The 20108-nt window shown below is 40.8% G+C and overlaps 1 protein-coding gene and 1 long non-coding RNA gene across 2 annotated transcripts in view; one reads left to right on the top strand and one right to left on the bottom strand.

Annotated features, from left to right (window-relative positions):
- Positions 1-1796: 1796 nt before the first annotated feature.
- ADO (2-aminoethanethiol dioxygenase) lies at positions 1797-6179 on the bottom strand. Its single transcript, XM_060126360.1, has one exon. The coding sequence runs from the start codon at positions 5856-5858 to the stop codon at positions 5046-5048; it is 813 nt and encodes a 270-aa protein (XP_059982343.1). The 5' UTR covers positions 5859-6179; the 3' UTR covers positions 1797-5045.
- A 384-nt stretch (positions 6180-6563) lies between these two features.
- Positions 6564-20108, top strand: part of LOC132507068 (uncharacterized) — a 302523-nt gene continuing 288978 nt past the window's right edge. Inside the window, exons 1-2 of the long non-coding RNA XR_009536035.1 lie at positions 6564-6689; positions 8826-8965. This is a non-coding gene — a long non-coding RNA (uncharacterized LOC132507068). The remainder of the gene's footprint in view (positions 6690-8825; positions 8966-20108) is intronic.

Below are 20108 nucleotides of genomic sequence, written 5' to 3'. Positions count from 1 at the left end.
CTGGATAATGGTTTGCAAAACAATACACTATAGGGGTCATTTTACTGCAAGCCTTTTGTAGTGATTTTAAAATATAAATTCACCCCCCCCCAATAGTTATCTATGTATCATACAATGCAGATTGTATTTGTGAAGTTATCTTTCTTTACTCTAAAATTGGACCTAAATATCATTTAACATAACTTGCTGCCTCTGGATCCTTACACAAATGTAACACACTGGAGTGCCCAGTGTTTAGCTACATCATCTGAAAACCCTGTCATCTGTTTGTCCTTTGGCACTGTTAGACTCTCTCAGGCGTGGTTGATAACAGATGGCCTGTATTTTAGAACAGCAGTGGCAGCTTCTCCTGGAAACTACTTTTTGCCCTTACCAGCACTAGAATTCGAAATCTAATTTGTGAAGGTAACTAACCCTTATTTCCTTCCTGTCCTTATTTCAAAGATGCACAATACCTCTAATAACTACTAAATGGAAGTTTCTAAACTTCAGTGTCAGATTGTTCTAGTGACTGGTGTCATTCCATTAGATTCATATTTCCTAGCTTGTCAGCATACTATCATCCTTGCTTGGCCAATTTTCTTAAAGAAGTATGTATAAAACAATGCCACATTTTGATAATTGTGTTTTTAATGATACTACTCTCCTACCAAAATGTCATTATATTAAAATATAATACACCTAAGTTTTATGTTATTTATAATTGTCTTGCCAAATTTTAATTTCAGAGCACCTTCAATTAAGACAATGTAAACAATTGTTAACAAAGCAACAGACTAAAAATCTCTTTTCAATAAGATGAAATACATATTGGTGATTTGCCTTGATGTGGGCTTGGTGAAGTGGCATAACATACATACCATAAGGAACACACCTTGGTGTTTTTTCAGAGCCAACCTTGTGGATTTTACTCCTTGATTTCAATAGGTTAGGTCAATCTTTAATCAGATTTTATCTGCTTGAAACATTCAGGGTACTGTTCACAGGTGTCTCATTTTTTACTTTGCTCAAGAAATAAAGCATATAAAGCTGCTTTCTTTTGTTCAATATGCTTTATTAAATAATATTATTGATGTTTCAGCTGTTACTGGGAATTATTAAAAATAAACTTCTGGAGAGTAATTCCTTAAAGATCATAATGCAGTTGAGATGGTTCAGTACACATTAAAAATAGGTCTGTTAAACCTAAATAAGGTTTCCAATTATTCATAAACCAGGCTATTTAATTTCAATATCCTAACTGCTAATGAAGGCAAATTGTTTGGCATATATTAGAAATGGCTGTAGTGATGCTTTAACAGTTCGATACTACTTTGAGGGGTGGTGGTGGTGGGAAAGAATGGTCAGTATCATCACAAGTGCCTAAAATGCTGCCAATCCAAACTACAATTAAATAAACTTTACAGAAAAAAGAAAGACAAGAAAATATTTAAGTCCAAAGGTTCTTTCCTCCGTGAACGTAAGTATTTTTGTTTTCTTACACTAGCTTATTTTCCTCAGGTTAAATATAAAAGGAGTGTTTTCGTTGCAGCAAAAGAGTTATGATTGTATGTTAAATAATTTCAGATGTTTTATCAATCAGGCTGTTTCAAACATCACACTCAGGGAAATAAACTATTAATTTTAAGTTTATATTATTACTTGGACTTTAGAATCTGCAGAAGGCCCCCAGTTTTTAGTACAACATAATCTTACCATACAGACTGTGAATGTTTAACAGCAATTCAAATGTAGGCATCATAGCAAGTAATATTTTCCTTTTCCCTTTTGCAATAATCAAATAAGATTTACCTCTCAACAATTTCAAAAATGACTTTATTTTCCACAAGTACACTGATTTTAATCTAGAAATGTAAACATCGCTGGATCAGAAGATTCAGTATCTATATGGGGCTTAACAAATGATTTCCTTCTTTGCCACTCATTGAACGTGAATAATCAATGGTCAGCTTCTGTTTGTGATGTGAAGTTCTGAATTCAGAACAGGAGAGTTACAGGAGTGGCACTGCCCTCAGGTTAGAGTTGAATAGCAATGGGCAGAGCCCTGAATTAAAGATATATTGCTTTTTCGTTTAACAGTAGAGCTAGAGCACAAGACTCCAAGTCATTTGGAATAAATGAGTGATGAGAGTCCTCCTGAGATGCCTAGACTAAGGCACCTACAAGGGAACAATGCAAAAGAAGGAACATAAATTGTGAGTTTTCGGAGAAGTTAAGGGCTGTTAGCATTAAAAGATCAGGTAACCCACTCCTGTTGACAAACACACATTACTTTGAAAAAAGGTTCACCATTTTCACTGATAAACAGCAGTTGGTCTAAACTCAATCCATGCAAATTAGGCTTAATAAAAAAATCAATTCTCATAAAGTAGTAGGTAGACATACAACACTCTGAATTGATATAACCAGAGAATTAAAAAGCTTTAGAAGTATTAGACAACTTCTCACCCATGAGAGGCAATTATTGCATTTGTTATTCAACAGAAAGTTAAGTGATTAGTATCATTGTGCTCATTAGTCTCTGTAGAAGACAACTTTTTTCCCACAGTTGTTACCCATATTGCAGGAATATACGGAAACACAACAGCAGCACATTAAGTCACCTCTAACAGTTTATGCAGAAAGGTGCAAGGCTTTTCTGCACCACATTTTGTCTTTGTATTAAGAATATTCTTTCCTTAGTGGCTCATTAAAACAAGTTAATTTTGTTTTCACCATTAATTTACTCAGAATTATTAGTGAAACGAAAGTTTCACTGTTCTTATTGAACTAGAGAGATATAATGCTGTTTTGGCCTGTGATAATTTCAGTTACTCTTTTGAAAAGCACCTTAGTCTTCTTCATTTAACTTGCTTGTACTTGAGAACTTAAAAATTTTTCATAATGAAGTTTGAAAAAACAATTTCTCTTTTATTACTGTCCTGTTGCCAGAATGAGTTTTTGTAGGTTAGTTTAATGTACTCCAGATTGTATTATAACCTATATATCATTATCAACAATCATTGTAAGTTGATCAACTTTTTGCTACAATATAATTCAAAACAGGTAGGTATGTGATAACCATACACATTCATCATTGTGCTATGAAAAAACCCATTTTGTGAACAATTTTAAAGAAAATCATCATTTGCATATCCAGAATTTAATTTCAAACTGAATGGCCTGAAGAACTGCTTCAAACTGCCCCTAAGGTATACTAAACCACACCAGAATGTGACACTACCATAAAACAATTTTAGCAAACTTGGAAGAAATGCATTATGCTTGTGTCAGGTTTTACAACACAGTGGCATATCATGTTTAGTAGCATCTTTTTTGTAATTTGTTTTTTAAGAAAAGTCATTAAGAATTTGCTTTTTCATTCTATTTTTAAATTTGGGAACAAATATTCCTTCACTCTGGGCCTCTGTAACCCAGTGTGCAAAAAGAGGCAAAGGCACATACTGCTTCCCTACAGGGTCATCACTTCCCACCAATAGCAAATCTCCCTTTATTACAGATATTAGAACTCAACTGCCACATGGGCAAGTCAATCAAGAGGGCTTAGACAACAGCTGGACAAATTTTAATGTGTTTATTTCTACAGTTTTTTTTATTAAAAGTTTTGTGAAAAAAAGAGTCCTATAAATAGTAAAAAGGGGGAAACAGGAGTGTTCCTTGGCCTGAAGCAAATGGTGTCAATACATTTGTAAACAAGGTAAAGCTCAGCCAATTAAAAGGACAAAAATAAAACTAGTCACAACACAGCTGTTCATTTCAAGCGGTTGGGAATGGGAAGTGTTTTGTCCCAAGTTTTGGTGCCCTAAAGTGGCCAGCAGTATAGTTAATTCTCAATTTTCTAGCCTTGATCATCTGTGCCTCTCTCTCTTCCTGCAGAAAACTCACCCTAGATGAAGCAAGCACTGGCTCTCTCCTATTTGAGGGACAAGGTTCTGAGAACACTGACACCAACAACACAGCTGGAATCATCAAGCCCCCTGGAACGTTAGAACTCCTGAGAGAATTTGAAACAGTCATGAACATTTTCCTCTACTTTTGCAGGAAAATACTGGAAGTAAATATGGGCACAGAATTCAACAGCTGGCTAAGGGTGTTTTACATTCCGTTGTTTGGAAGCATACCGATTCAGCTCCTCTGAATCTTATGGTTAGAAAATACAGAATTACCCTATTACTTCTTAAAGTACACTAAGACAAAAAAAGTCACTTGAGGATAATATAGTTTTTGCATTAAAGGTGAAATCTGCAACAAGAAATCTGCTCAACTCAGAGATCTGGAGACTCATCGGGAAGCTCTAAGTGTCCATTTGTCACTGAGATATGCAGGTGCTTGTATTTCTTATTAGATGCTGCCAGAGTAACCCAGATGTGGTTACTGGGCAAGGCGAGGAAAGAAAATAAATCTTGCCCTCTACATGCATAGTTACGTTTGGGGGTAATCCCCCAACTCTGGAAAAATGGATTTAATTTTCACAACGACTTCACTAGGCCGGACAGCTCACTTTAAATAATAGCTCATCTCTTTAAACCTAGTTTTTATCAATGCCTTGAACTAAAAACAATTCAAACCACTAGGTCATGCAAAGTCAGTAAGTTAGAACTATAATAATAAGGAGTAAAAGGGCATAAGGACGTAAGTGGAAAACAAATCCTATTTACCCAAAGAGGGGGGCGGAGAAAACCACTTAGTGTATTTTGTATAGGACGGGGAACAGAGGAAAGGAAATTTTCATTATGGCTTGAGGATGGAAGCGCTTCATATAAGACCCCTGCCCCCTCCCCACAAATCAAAACCTCAGTGGCAGTGACAGAGCCAGGAAACAACCTAGCTTCCCCGCCTGCTCCGCCCCCCAAACGGTGCCCGGTGGCTGCAGTCCAGTCGCCGCGCTTCGCAAGGCTCCCGAGGAAGCGGCTACAGCCCATTCCAGTAGATCCAACGCCCAGGCCTGGGGGAAGGAAGAGAGCCCTTGTGATGGGTCGCGGTCAGCCAAGCCCAGATACGAGTAGGGCATGTCTTTGGCCCACCAATCCCGGGCGCCGGCGGCTTCAAGGGAAGACCTTGGGACCTGGATAGGGCTCCCCCTCGCACCAGAAGTCATCGGCCTGCGGGGTCTCCAGGAGCCACACCTCTCGGGGCAGGTCACAGGCCGAGCCGGAGGCCTCCCTGGCCCTGACAGGCTCCAGCACCCGGTAATAGTGACAGTCCCGGCCGTCGTCGGGGTCGTAGGGCGGGGCCAGGATGTCTAGGAAGGCGGCGGGCCCCTCCACAGCGTCGATCTGGTGCAGGTTGTCCCGGTGTGGCGTGAGGACGCAGGGGCCGCTGGCCGCCGTGTACTCCGCGCGCGAGCGCAGCACACCCGGCCTTAGCGCTTCCCGCTCCCTCGGCTGCAGAGGCGGCTCAAACTGCTGCTCTGGTGGCGGGGCCCGCGGCCGTTGCCCGCTGCCCACCTCCAGCTTGTCCATGCAGCTGATGCGCACGGTGCCGTAGAGCACCTTGAGGATGCCGTGCATGCCCGGGTGGTCGTGCAGCGGGATGGAGGTGCCGCTCTTCAGCAGGAACACGCCGAGGCTGAAGCCGTCTGTCTCGCAGATGTGCATATAGGTGACTGGCGGCAGGTTGGGCCTCAGCGGCTGCAGCGTGGCCTTGCGCGGGGAGATGTTCAGGTCCTCCGCGCGGACCTGGGTCAGCAGGCTCTTCAGCTTGCTCAGGTTCTCCGGGAAGCCCTGCGACATCTGCGCCTCGGGGCCTGGCGCCTCGCCGCGGTCGGAAGAGCTGCGGCTGCCCCCGCTGCCCCGGAAGGTGAGGCACGCCTGGCGGGCGATCCGTTGGATCAGGGAGGCCATGTTGTCTCGGGGCATGCCCTGCTGTTCCTCTGCGTGCCGAGGCCGGCCCCCTCCGCCCCCAGCTTTCCTCCGCCCCTTGCGGTCCCCGGCGGCCGCCACGGCTGCCCGCAGCCCCCGGCGAGGCAGGAGGCCCCGCAACTACCGGCCAGTCGGGCGCGCGGCACTACAGCCGCCCACCTCAACGGCCACGCGCCCGCCTCGCGCTCCCTTTGAGCGCGCACGCGCACGGCCCACACCCCGCACTCACGCTCCGGGAGCAGGTACCGGCCGCGCGGACGGCGGTAGGCTTTGCCTTACGCCCGAAGCTCCATTCATGTGGCCCGCACCTACGGCGGCGGTCAGGCGTTCCCGGCGCCTTTCAGAGCATGCTGGGACTTGTAGTCCGGTATTCCGCATGCGCGCTCAGAGAGTTCCCTTTGTCAGCTGGAAAAGGGAAGGATTAGATATGTGTGTCATAAAGCGACCTTTAGTACGGTCCCAAGGTGTTTGCTTGTTTGAAGAAAGGCGAACTGGGGCACCAGAGAAGTAGCCAGTTAACTACAACTCCCGGCATTCCTCAGCAGGTTGGGGTGACGCACTTCCGGCGTCTGGCCTGTGGTGTGGTGGAGGCCCTTGGCAGTCTCAAGGAACCAAGGCAAGAGGGTCGTTAACCTTCTGACGCCGCTTGGGCCCGGTCAGCGTTACAAGGTCTTTTTCCTGTGGCCTTAGCCTTGGGAATGAGGCTGTTGAGTTAACTTGAGCTCCTTGTGGCCGTCCAGGCGGCACTGTCTGCCACAGGAGTTACGGGACCGCGCTTTCGTAATTTCCTAAGTTTCTGAGGAGATGAGAGGGTCGAGACTGTCCGGGGTGAGCGCCACAGATACTGTACCCAGCCTTCCCCAGCTGTTGTCTGCATCAGGGTCTGATGACGCTGCTCTTCTCGTTACAGAGTACGATAGTTTTTTGGTGGAACTTGAGAGGCTATTTGCTGTGGTCACCGATTCTGTATACTAATGGTTATCAAACCTTAGATTGCCCAAGAAGCACTTGGTTAGGGGAGGAGGGGAGCTTTTTAAAAATACAGATGCCTGGTCTTCATCCAGAGATTGGTTCATTAGATGATTCTGAAGCATCCTGTGAGAAAAAGGCAAACTCTTGACCTTAACCACCCTGAGTTTAGAGTCCTTTTGGATTTCCAAAGCTAAACAAGGGTTTCTTACTCAATTTTGTAATTGGAGTGGTGCAGTAAATTCTCTCCAGTTAAAAAAAGGCATGCTTTTTTAGTGGGCTATGTAACCTATCTAAGGAGCACTCAGTATTGGTCAGGTATTGTGTTAAGTACATTACCTGATGAATATTATACTAATCCTCACAGCATCTCTTAAGAGGTAGGCATTATTATTATTCCCAGTTTGCAGATGAGGAAGTAAGTTGCAAGAGGATAGCGAATAATTGACAGGGCTTAAGCAGAGCAGAAATAAGTACAGTTTTACCAAAACCGGCAGCTTGAATTGGTGTTAAAAGCACTAAATGTGGAGTTAGGATATTGTTTTTCCAGCCTACTGTGCTACTTACTGCTACTTAAAGTTGTCTGTCTTTAGCAGACTCTACCCTTTTATATCCTCAGTTTATTTACTTGTAGAATCTGGAGTTAGGGTAACAGTTATTCTGAACTCTCCTGACTCATCAGAAGACCCTGGGGAGCATTATAAAAATAAAGATTTGGGGGTCAAACCCAAGAGATTCTGATTCAGAAGAACTGATGTGAAGCCCAGAATTTTTATTTTTAAGATGCTCCTTAAGTGATTCTTAATTATCAGCCCAGTTTGAAAACCACTGCTAGATCTGTAAATAATGAACCAGTTCTTAATATTTGGTGATTTCAATTGAGAGGGTGATTGTTTTAGAAAAGGACTCTTAAGTTTTACTCATTTTCAGAGGTTGCCATGCCATTGTTAAAGTACTTAAATGTACTGTCAAAGTTCACGTAATGAAATTCCATGCAGTCTTTTTCTAAAGTGAGGAATATTTAAGAGAAAAAAATACCCTCTCTTCATTTAAAAATCTGGATTTTTATTTATTGATTTTATTTCTATTAAGGTATAATTAGTGGGAGGTGTAGACTCCATAGATCACAGACTTTATTAACACATCTGTTACTTCTTAATAGTTGTCCATACTTATTTAACTGAAGCTCATCTATAAAATGAGATATTAAGATACATGTTTAAAACACTGATGATACCATAGTAGCTGTCTCATAATAGTAGCTATTATTATACTTTCAAAATTGTTAAAAGCTGTAAGGACCAATGAATTTAAATAATATTGAGCAAATATTGAAATGGGATTTGCTTGTCTTGAGAATTAGGTTCAAGGTAGAGATTTTTTAAAAAAAGATTATTTTTACTGGTTAATTATTCACCTGGTAATACCATCCCTCAGGTCCTTGCTGTTCATTGTTTGGCCTGAGAGTGCAAAGTTTCCTAAGACTGCCTTTATCAGAATCACCTGGGAGTATTTGTTGAAAGTGCAGCTTCTCAGATCATCTCAAAATCTTCATCTGTATCTTTTGCACATTAAAGTTTTTAAGAACTGCTGAGTGTCCATAAGGCATATGGTACTTTTTTTAGGCCACAGACAGGCTACCTCCATAATTCCTTTTTTTTTTTGGTGGTACACGGGCCTCTCGCTGTTCTGGCCTCTCCCGTTGTGGAGCACAGGCTCTGGACGCGCAGGCTCAGCGGCCATGGCTCACGGGCCCAGCAGCTCTGCGGACTCTCAACCACTGCGCCACCAGGGAAGCCCCATAATTCCTTTTTGAAACTGTCCTTAAGAGCTGTTCTAATGGATGAGATCCATCCTAATGGCTTTTGCCCTGAAGAAGCATTTTACAATATTTGGCCTTCTGCCCCACTGCCAGTAGCATAGGCTGACTGGGTTTCTATTACCAATAACGTCCTTCTTTTTATGCTCCTTGTTCTGTTTTCCTTTGTGTTGCAGTAAGCAGAATGAAGACCAAAAGACATTCAGAAAGGAGAACAGACAAAAGAGAAGTGATAGTGAACAAGTGCTAGAAATACAAGACAGAAACAAGATTTGGGAAAAGTTTGGGACAGATGCAATCTATCATTTGATAAATAGTGAGTATTTATTAGGTACCAGGCATTGTTCTAGGCTTTGAGGATTTGGCAAAGAATATTGGAATTCAAGGAATTTACGTGTGTGTGTGTCTCTCTCTGTGTGTGTGTACTTTGGGGTTGGAGGTTGTTACACAATACAAATAAATGAGCAACATAATTTCAGAGATGAGTTTATAAAGACAAACAGGATGGCGGTGTGATGTGTGTGTGTGTGTGTGTGTGTGTGTGTGTGTGTGTGTGTGTGTTATTGAGTTGTCAGGTGTGACCAGAAGATAATATTTGGTTCTGAATATTAAGGAGTCAGCTGTGGAAAAATCTGGGGTCAGCATTCCAAGACTAGGAAAATAGCCCTAAGGATGTCAAACAGAGTATTGGAGACCATGACTTTGACCAGATGTAAAGGAACTTGGTATAATTGGGAACAAGAACAAAGGCTGGTGGGGATAGGCTATGTAGTGACCTTCAGAGTTCCTGGAGGGAGATGAAGTTGGGGAGGTAGGCAAGGGACATATTCCACAGGCCTTATAGGCCCTGATTGGGGTGTTACAGGGAGTTGAGGGCCATGGTAGGGAGTTGGATTATAAGTGTTGTAAGAAGCTTTCAGAGAGTACTGGGCAGGAGAATGACTTGATCTGTTTTACACTTTTCAGAGATTGGTGGGCGGGCGATGTAACAGCGTAGAAGCCCAGTTGAAGGCAGAAATCTAGAGAAAAGAAAACTAGTGTAAAGATTAGCAATCTACTTTGTAGGTGGAGCTGCAGGGCTTGCTGATGAGCTGTTGCTTTGGCAATCTATTTCTTAAAGTATATTTTTTTCGCATATTCTTTTTCATGAGTTGACAGCTATGTGGTGATAGGTAAGACTGATAAAGCTTAAATCTCACCTCCTGCCCACATCTAACTATTAAATTTAGGAATGAGGGAAGCACACAGAAGCATGAGTAAAGCTGAGATTTTTTTTTAACAGTTGCTTAATTAATCAGGAAGCAAGAAGAATTGGAAGAGCCCCCAGCACGCATGCACACACACACACACACACACACACATACACACATCTTTTCTTAATTCTACCTGCTTATTTATATGATCTATTCATTCTTTGGGAACTTGGCTTATATTTTATCTTTCATTTTTCTTCCCCTGGCCCTCTTCTTTATGAGGACTTTTCCTTAATTCATGGGATAGATCATCTTCTGACTTTTTCTCAAATCATTTTTCTTTCTTTTTTAAAAAAATTTAATTTTTTTGGCTGTGTTGGGTCTTCGTTGCTGCGCGCGGTGAGCGGGGGCTCCTGTTCGTTGTGGTGCGCAGGCTTCTCACTGCGGTGGCTTCTCTTGTTGCGGAGCACGGGCTCTAGATGCATGGGCTTCAGTAGTTGTGGCTCGCAGGCTCTGGAGCACAGGCTTAGTAGTTGTGGCACACGGGTTTAGTTGCTCTGCGGCATGTGGGATCTTCCCGGACCGGGGCTCGAACCCGTGTCTGCTGCACTGGCAGGCGGATTCTTAACCGCTGCACCACCAGGGAAGCCCTCAAATCATTTTTCAGAATTCGTTTTGTCCATCTCTTTTGATCATGCTTGGACCCAATCAAAAGAGTACAAAAGTACTGACATTCTCAAATGCTCAGTGTTGCTAGCCTACAGTAGGCTGGTAGTTTTTTTAAAGTGGGCAGGAAGGTTTCTTGTTTCCCAGTACCTCTTGCCAACTTACTACTGTATCTGCCTTTTAATTTGCTATAGAACATGATAAAAATTGATAAAATTTTTTTCTACTTTTGGACTCAGTTGTACTTATTTATATTTGAAATATTTTGGGTTTCTATTGTAGCTTTCCTTTCAGTTTTTAAGAAATTTAGCATATGTTTTCATCCATTATCATGAATGAATGTCAAGTTGTAAGAAAAAATAAATAGTTGTGAAGGCAGAAGAACTAGTTCTAGGCATGGCAAACATCCGTATTTTCTTTCGTCTCATTTATCTAAAATTATTACAGCGTAACTCTTCTTAGCTCTGTCCATCTCCACTAAGGTCTTATAAAGTAACTCTGCTCCACTCTACTCTGATTTAACTTTGCGTGGTTATCTGAAATCAGATCACTTTGGTATATGGGCTGTTCCGTTAAGTATGCCAGGCCCAGTAGTTTGTAGTGTTCAGGTCAGACTTTAGGTGTTCACGTTGCACAAAAAAATTGCAGAGGTTGTTTTGTGTGATATAGCTTTGTTTTCTGTGTGGTTCTACGTACTGATGAATGTAGGGTTGGGATGGAGAAGGACTTAAACTAACTCCTTTTTCTCTTCCTTGCCAGTGTCTTTTTTCAGGCAATGGGAGGCAAGGGAGAAAGAAATTAAAAATTGGGAGCATGCAGAGAGAGGTTGAGGAGGAAGCAAAAAAAGGTGTGGCTTTTGCAAGTCAATAATGTAGAAAAGTTTTTGTGATGCTCAGTGTGAAGCATAGCCAAAGGCCAGGAGTCACCATTTTTGGAGGTGATTTAACACTCCCCTTACCAATTTGACATTAGAGAGGTTTTCCTCTTCTCCTTTAAGTAGTGCAATTATTATAAGACCCAGAATAGTTCTGAACTGTAAATTAAATCTAAACACTCTTTACCTCTCTTAATTAACTTTTCCCCCCAATTTCATGCTTCTTGTTTTTCTTTCCCTTTTTTTTTTCCCTTTAAGAAGACATGAGGTATCTCCACCTCCTCCGCTTCCCCATCTGTCCTTTTCCTCTTGGCTGAAAGAGAGATGTTTTTTACTTTATATTTATTTTAATTAATGGATTTGAATCACAAGTAGTGAAACAGTTGATGTTCATCTTCAAGAGGCAGTGAAAGGGAAAATCATCCTCTTTAACTTAGCAGAAAAGAACTGGATGTTCATTGCTGGTGCCTACCTGAAAAATGGCTGTGAAAGGGGCAGAGGAGGGTTCCAGAATTCTCTGTCCTTGCAAGGAATAGGCACCATAGCCCAGAATCAAAGGAAGTGGGAAAACTCTTGAGAATGAAATCATACTTTCTTGGGAAATACCTTTCTCAAGGGATGCTTAGTAAATATTGCTTGATGATTTATGGTCCATTGATTTAGGATCAAATTCCCTAGGAACAAAATATCAGGGTGCAATTCAATTGCTTGAACAATCTGATTAATAAAATCCACCATAAGTTTATCATCTTCTCCTTTTCAGTTGGGCAAGGCGAACAATAACTTTTTAAAAAAATCTCCTCCCTTGAGTGTTCACCTTAGAATACGTCCTGAGACATTTGACTGACTTGAAATAAATAGGGACAGTATTACGTGTGTTTTTTTGGAGGAGTAAAATGCTACTAATCAAAGCCTTTTGAAAATAAGCAAACAAACTAAAAACCTTGTCCAACTAGATGCTCTGTTACAGCATTTAGAGGAAGCCTGAGAAATGACGGTACAATTTGAATATGGAAAGCAGGAATCAAGGAAGAAAGAACAATAGACTGACAGGATACCAGTTCTACTCCTGGTTCTAGCAACCCAGTGTATGACTTTGGGTAAGTCATTTCACTTCTTGGAACCTTGGTTCCCTTATTTATAAAATGAATAATTTAGTCTAGATGATTTACTACTTTTCTTCCAGCTTAAAAAAAAAAACTTATGAATCTAAAATATTATGTAAAATTAAGTAGTATAATTTTATCCTGTGAAATACTGAAGAGCATCACAAAAGACACTTTTTAAAATGTATTTTTAAAAACAGCATGCGACGAGAACACTCAGTAACATGCATACAGTGATACCTGATTTCTCCTTTGTGTCTGTGTTGTCTGCCTAAAGTAGATTATCTTGACATTTCCTGAATATAAATTATTGAATAAAATGAGCAAGAGCTCTTGTTTAATATAAGGTTTACTGTTGTTAAGTTTCCATAGTATTTTTTTTTTTTTTTTTTTTTTTTTTTTTGCGGTACGCGGGCCTCTCACTGTTGTGGCCTCTCCCGTTGCGGAGCAGAGGCTCAGGACGCGCAGGCCCAGCGGCCATGGCTCACGGACCCAGCCGCTCCGCAGCATGTGGGATCTTCCCGGACTGGGGCACGAACCTGTGTCCCCTGCATCGACAGGCGGACTCTCAACCACTGCGCCACCAGGGAAGCCCTCCATAGTATTTTTTAAGGAAAACTTTTTTTTTTCATTGTAAGCATATATTATGCAACAAGAGTGCCGTGTATTGCTACCAGGAAAAGCAAAACATGCCTTGAGTTAACTACTCATTTCAACCAGACCTGCTGAGGTAATTGACAACCAACATCATAGCTCTAGAAATTCCCCTAAGGTAGCAGAGCTTTAGTTTAATTAGGTAATTAGCTGTGTTCAGCCTATAATGAACGCACAAGCAATTAGCAATGAATTTGGGCTGCTAAAACCTATTTTTCCTCTTCTGTGTTCTTTTGCTTTCATTAACAACTCTAACTACTGAACAATTTATCTCTTCACACTAACAATCAACTTTATTATCATCAAACTCTTTGCAAGCGATAAAGCAATGAGACCTGAAGTTGGTTGCACAACATTAAGTGATTATGTTAAGTAATGCCATTTATTTGCCTAGCCATCCTGCTGTTATATTATGTCAGACAAATAGAGCTTTTAAAAGAAGTGCACACTACTTGATTTTGATGATTGCTTTATTTGTCAAACCCAAGCAACTAGTAAGAGATGTACCTTAATTTAGAGTTCTTTCTCGTTGGCTTTCAGCAAACTTGAATAAAAGGAAACAGTTCCATAAATCTACCAAAAGCAAAACCCTCAAAAAACAACTTGTTTTGTATGTGTGTATATGGCTTGAAGAGTCTTATGTTTGGAAGGGCTTGAGATAGAATTCAGTAAATGAAAGCCTTCACTTGGCCATCTTTTCCTGTTTGGGGACAGATTTTAGTCTCATGGATGGCAGAAGGAATCATTATGGTTTTCCTCACATTCCTCCACTGTAAGTCTTTCCCATCCAAAATGGCAGAAAGGAAAAGGAAGAAGAGAGGGGAGTGACAAAGGGATGAGAGGGAGCTTTCTGATGTGGGAGAGCAGAAGTTACCAAAGAGGTGGAGGTCATGTTCCGAAGACTTACTAAGTGTTAATGTCAAGAAGACATTTCTGTTGTTCTGGTTCTAGGCATGTAAACTGAAATACTTCATTATATTTCAGTCAGAAATGGGTTTTGAAAAACGGACATTTTAAGTTTCTATGGGCACATTGTACGTTTACAAAGAGATATGATTTGTCATAATTAGAAACCAATCTGATTCTGTTAGAATTTATAGAGTCCCTAATATACAGAGTGTTCTTATAAAGATGCTGTTCTGCTTATTAATAATCTAAAAAGATTTGGGGGAGTTAAACCCAATGTTAGAAAATTAGCTAGCCAGTTAATAGCAGTTTAGGAATTAATTGAAGAAACATATTGCTTACTATTTAAGTAGAATTAAAAATGTATAAACAGAATTTTTCTTCTGATTGGAATATGAACATTGGCTTATAATTTCTTATCTTGAAGCGTCCCATCTGGCTGGTCTTAGAAATATTTTTCCCCCGGCAATAACTAGCAATTAGAGTTTCAGAAATGCCAATTTTAATCAAAACTCTCATTTCCAAAATAGAAAAACTTTTGTGAACTATATAAAGACTCTTCGTTTTATTCAATTGACTGTTTTGAAAAAGTAATTTAAATAATTCAGAGCCAGAATTAAGATGTTCCAGAAATGCTTAGAAAATAGTGCAAATCCTTCCAATTATGGTCATTTTTAGTCTTACCATGGGCGCAGTAATTTCACTGGCATTAATGTTTTTAATCATTTAAATATCAACTTTATAGGAGTTAAATCATGTAAAAGCAGGGTTTCTCAACTTCGACATCATTGACATTTTGGATTGACTAATTCTTCGTTGTTGGAGCTGTCCTGTGCATTGTAGGATGCTTAGAAACATCCCTGGCCTCTACCTTCTAGATGACAGTAGCACCAATTGCCCCCCACTTCACCCCCATTGTGATAACCATATATATCTCCAGATATTGGCTGGGGGGGGCAAAATTACCCCTGGTTGATAATCAATAATATAGAATAAGACCTTGGCAACTTCTTTCTTTAAAGGTATTTCAATATTAAAAAAATTAAGTGTGTTGAATTTGGATGTCTAGGTAGTCTTTAGTCAGTGAAGTCTTAATAGAGATAGAACAAATGAATCAGAGCTTTGCTGACCTCCAGTTTGGAGTGGTTTTGGGGGGCACTGGAAGAACACTCCTGCTCCCAAATTCCTCTTGACTTTCCCTAATGGCTTGCTATAGGGTTGGTTGTTTGCATTCTTAGAAATTTGTTCTTTCTGTCAAAATGCAAATATTCCTGAGAGGAGCATCCCTTTACACTAAAACTGAAAGTTTAGTTTTTAGCTAAATACTAGTATGTTATTAACATATATCTACTTTTTTACTTATGACAAGGTCCTTCAGGAAAAGGACCCAGAAGAAAATTACCTGGGGAATTGAGAGTTAGTGGGTGAATGGGAAGCAAACATCATGTGTGGGAAAAGGAATGATTAAAGGGACGTGGAAAACACTAAAAAAAGATCTTCTAGATCACATTTTTAGTGGGTCAGCCTGAGTTGCTCTTGCCATGTTTCAGTGTTTGTTTTTTTCCTACTACTCCCTGTATCTTTAAATTCCATTCTTTTTTTTTTTTTTTTAAGCAGCAAAGACTCTATTGTAAAGTATTGTAAAGTATTGTGTTGGCCAAAATGTTCATTTGGGTTTTTCGTAAGATGTTATGGAAAAATACGAACAAACTTTTTGGCCAACCCAATAGTTGTTTTTTTGTGTACTTTCTTTGCCTCTCTGTGTTGGGTATCCCAGGTTAATTTTTTAAAGTTATGAGTAAATCTGAAAGTCTAGAGAAACATTGACTAGATTACCTGACATTTAAACCTATCATCCACGCTGATGGAAGAGGTGTGAATGATATCGAGCCTGCTTTTCCTCCATTGTTGTCTGGCATTGTTGCCAGTCAGTGACTGGCAGTTTCAGGCCTATAAGAGGGCTTCCTGGACCTTCTAGCATCACTCAGTGGGTACCATAAGGGATGGCACTGCTTGTGGAACTCACAACCCCTCATAAGTAGATGCTCAGGCTATATTCAATTTAAAAAAGTTTCTGAAGATTAAAATAATGGTCCATTAAAAGGAACTGTCTAAAACATAGGAGACATGGAGATCTGATGACAAGCATGCTGAAGACTGTTCCAGGATATTTTCATAAATGCCTTAGTAGCTTCCACACTGAGTTTCCATGTAGTTACAGGATTTCAGTTACTCAGAGTGGGTTTTTGTCTGGTTGACTTTTTTTTTTTAATGGAATTACTGTTTCATGGCACTCAGACTAAGACCAAACCTTTAAGTATAGGTTCTGTTTATTTTTCTTTTTTCTATCCAGTGTCAGTTGCCTTTTCATTTCCTGATTTCTTCCTAAGATGAGGGAGCCAAAATAGATCACAGCTAGATTTAGAGAACAGGCATCTCCTTCACAGGGACCTTCGCAGAGTCTGATTTATTTATGACCATTTCACTGCTCACCATGTAAAGTTATGGACTCCTTGACTAATTACTGAGCTTATACCTTCTAGTGGTTAACCCAACTTGTATTCAAAAGTCCAATTGAACATCAAAGTAAAATAAAATATTTTTTCTTGTTTGTTTCACCAGTTCTTGCTATAGTTTAACATTCTGCATTTGACCTTACTATTTTTTTTAGATTCTTTGCCTCAAACTGGACTAAATGGCTCCTCTTTTTTAGTTTTGACTTACACATATTATATAAGCAGTTGTCTTAATATTATACCTGACTGATAAATTTCACACTTATCCCTTTCAGCATAATTTTTCCAATTTAGTATTATGTTTTTACCTTTATTCTCTCAACTCAGATTTTCCCACAAGCTTTCACATGAAGATAGTGTTTTATTATTGATAATAGTAACAGTAGTACCCTAATACTGATGGCCATATATGTTCACCTTTTAATAATTTGCTTTAGCCTTTTGTCTTCTTAAAAATGTAGGAATCTATGAAAATGATCTCAATCCTGCTTTCAAATATTGAGTTTCCTTGTTCCCCTTAAGGTTGTTGTTGTTTTAACAATATCAGACAGACATATGCGTTTCCAATTCTAATAGATACACATTACTTCACAGAGTGGTACTTACAGATAAGGTAAAAACACTGAATAGAAGTTTAAATTGTTCCAAAGAAATAGTAACTAGGAAAAAAATCTTTAATGATTTTTGAATTCACATTATGTTTACTTAAATTACCTTTTTTTCTTTATTGTTAGCTACCCTGGCCCTTATTTATTCAGACAGACGTTTGTAACCAACCACCAATAAAAAAAGGTGAATAGAAATCATGTACTGAATATGAAAACTGCTGATCTAAACTAAGTAAACCCATTTTAGCCATGTCCAGGACAGTCAGAATCATGCTATACTGTTCTTAGATTATATTTCTCTAAATATACACAGTGTGTATTACAGGAATTATCTGGTGGCATCAACAGAACAGTCATGAAATACCATAAACCGGAACAAGTGGTCTCTTACTATCTTGAAACTCCATAGATTTTGCAGCAATTCCCTAAACGATATTACTGATAAAAAGTACTTTACTTAATAAATTGTTGACCAAAAAAACTTCCTACAAACATTTTAGAAGACATCTCTGGACGGATATATTTGTTTTAAAATTTTGCAGAAATGAACCTGCACTATTTAGTTCCTTGAAAAACTCCTGCTTCGGGCTGTGCGTCTTACTGGGGTTGATAAATATGGTCACCAAACTTATAAGAGGTAAAGTGACAGAAGCCCACTCCGCCATCCCCCTCCCCTCAGCTCAGGCAGACTGTGGGGATCCAAGATGGTGCTCCCTGGGCCATTTCCTCACTATTGTGGGCAGGGATGGGAGAGGGAATTCATGTATTGGATTACACATTTCTTGAGGACAAAGACTACATCTAATTAACATATTTTTAGCAGAATCCAGGATAATGCCATGAATATCTTAACATGTGTTAGTGACTGAGAGGCTTATTCCTTTTGCACTCTTTCAAGCAGGCACATTCTGGAATATACTCCTGGAAGAGATGGTAATTGGGGAATGTTCTGGGGAAATGAGGACAGCACTGCAGCGGGAAAGAAAATCTGGTGCAGAGATACTGATTTAATGTATAATATGCCCAAGTGATGGAAGGATGGATTCTGAATGGCTTTCCTCTTTCTATTAAAAAAGGGTGGGGGGAAGATAAATAATCTGATGGCACTATCACTCCCCTCCTCTCCTTTCCCTGGTAAGGGTGTGTCTTAGGAAGCACATCTGACCCTGGATGTAGACACTGACTAAGAAGAGAGCATCTTGCCCCATGTGTGTTACTGCCTACGGGATGAGCTTTACCCGAGGCCTGGAAAGGGTCCTAGGAAGAGATTGCCTCTGCCTCACATCTTCTGCTGGTCCTTTGGGTTCCACAGGTAAGCCGGGCGCTTTCCTGGGCCCCTCTACTGGTTAGTCAGGTGGTCTGGGAAGGCTGCTGTGGAATGGCCAGCAGTGGATGCTGAGGGAATTGAGCCCAGTCATGACAACTTTGATTCCGTGAGAGATTTTGAACTAGAGGGAATTATCTACTTAGTTCTTATTCTACCTTTAAAAGAGAGTTAGGTGGGGCTTCCCTGGTGGCGCAGTGGTTGAGAGTCCGCCTGCCAATGCAGGGGACACGGGTTCATGCCCCGGTGCGGGAAGATCCCACATGCCGCGGAACGGCTGGGCCCGTGAGCCATGGCCGCTGAGCCTGCGTGTCCGGAGCCTGTGCTCTGCAACGGGAGAGGCCACAACGGTGAGAGGCCCGCATACCACAAAAAAAAAAAAAAAAGAGTTAGGTGAAGTGCCAAAAAGTATTACCATGGAAATAAGCACATTAATCACCGTGGAGACCTCAGAAGCTCTCAGGTTTCAGTTATCACACATCTTCAGAGCTGGGTGTGATTTGGGAAGATAAGCACCCTGGGATTGCTTTTGGTACAGCAGTTTGGGGACAAACTGCCTAACAATTCTCCTTCAATGTTCTGCAAATGAACTTGGTTGTGCTGTAACTGTGGTCTGTGCCACCCTTTCCACCTTCCCTCTACTTAGTGCTCCCTTTACACACACCCAGAAATGCTCACTTTATCTCACATTTCTTATGTATTTGGCACATTTCTTCTGGAAACCCTCTTCTTGTTTTGGTTTTGGTGCCAGTATTCTCTCCTGACCTTGAGTCTTTGCTGCTTCTGGATCCCCTTCACGCTTCCTCTCCTCTGCTCAGTCCTTAAATGCTGCTGTTTGGTCCGGAGGGCCTTTCTTGTCCTCTCCTGTTCTTTACCTCTTCCTCCTTAACCTAATGTGGTTAATCTTTTTTCCTCCCATCACATTTCAGTGTTCCGTAAACTCCAATTCCTACGCATGGACCCCCCCTGATTTTTGAAATGAATCCCTATAAGAATATAATTGCTAAGTCATTCCTCCAGCTTTCATTAAAAAACAGTTTTGTGAAAGTACTGTACTATGTGGAGAGAGAGTAGGGGGCATACATTTTTGCTGGTGGGGAGATTATAATCTACCTTGAAACAGGACACAGAGGGGCTAGAATGAGAACAGAAACAGGCTATGGGGATTTGTGTAGCATCATTACATATTAATAAAGACAAGTAGAGGCTCACAAAATACATGGAAGTCAACCCTAAGCAAGATGTGTTAGAAGAAGCTTTTCTGAGGCTGTGCAGCTTAACCTCCACTAAAGAATTGGGAGCAACTTGATAGAAAGGAGAGAGCAGAGGACTCCAGTGGAAAAACATGATGCAAAGGCTTAGCCCGTATTCTCCCACTTGTGCTTCTACAGAAGAGTCACACATTTTTCTGTTGGCCTTGTATGCATTGTGTAGCCCATAGAGGCACAGTCTGGGTTACTTAATGGCATTCTCTCCAATATCCTGGTAATCCTGCCTAAACTTTCCCACCAGAGCGTGTCCTCTTTTATGGCCTCTCCCCTGATACAGTCAACAGTCTGTGTTCTCTCCCTCTCAGACATTTGTTCTCCTGCTCGGGAAAGCCCACAGCTAC

The sequence above is a fragment of the Lagenorhynchus albirostris genome, chromosome 16 (genome assembly GCF_949774975.1).
Source record: "Lagenorhynchus albirostris chromosome 16, mLagAlb1.1, whole genome shotgun sequence".
Classification (NCBI taxonomy): Eukaryota; Metazoa; Chordata; class Mammalia; order Artiodactyla; family Delphinidae; genus Lagenorhynchus; species Lagenorhynchus albirostris.
Note: the sequence above shows the minus strand (reverse complement) of the source record. Positions and strands in the feature narration are given on the sequence as shown.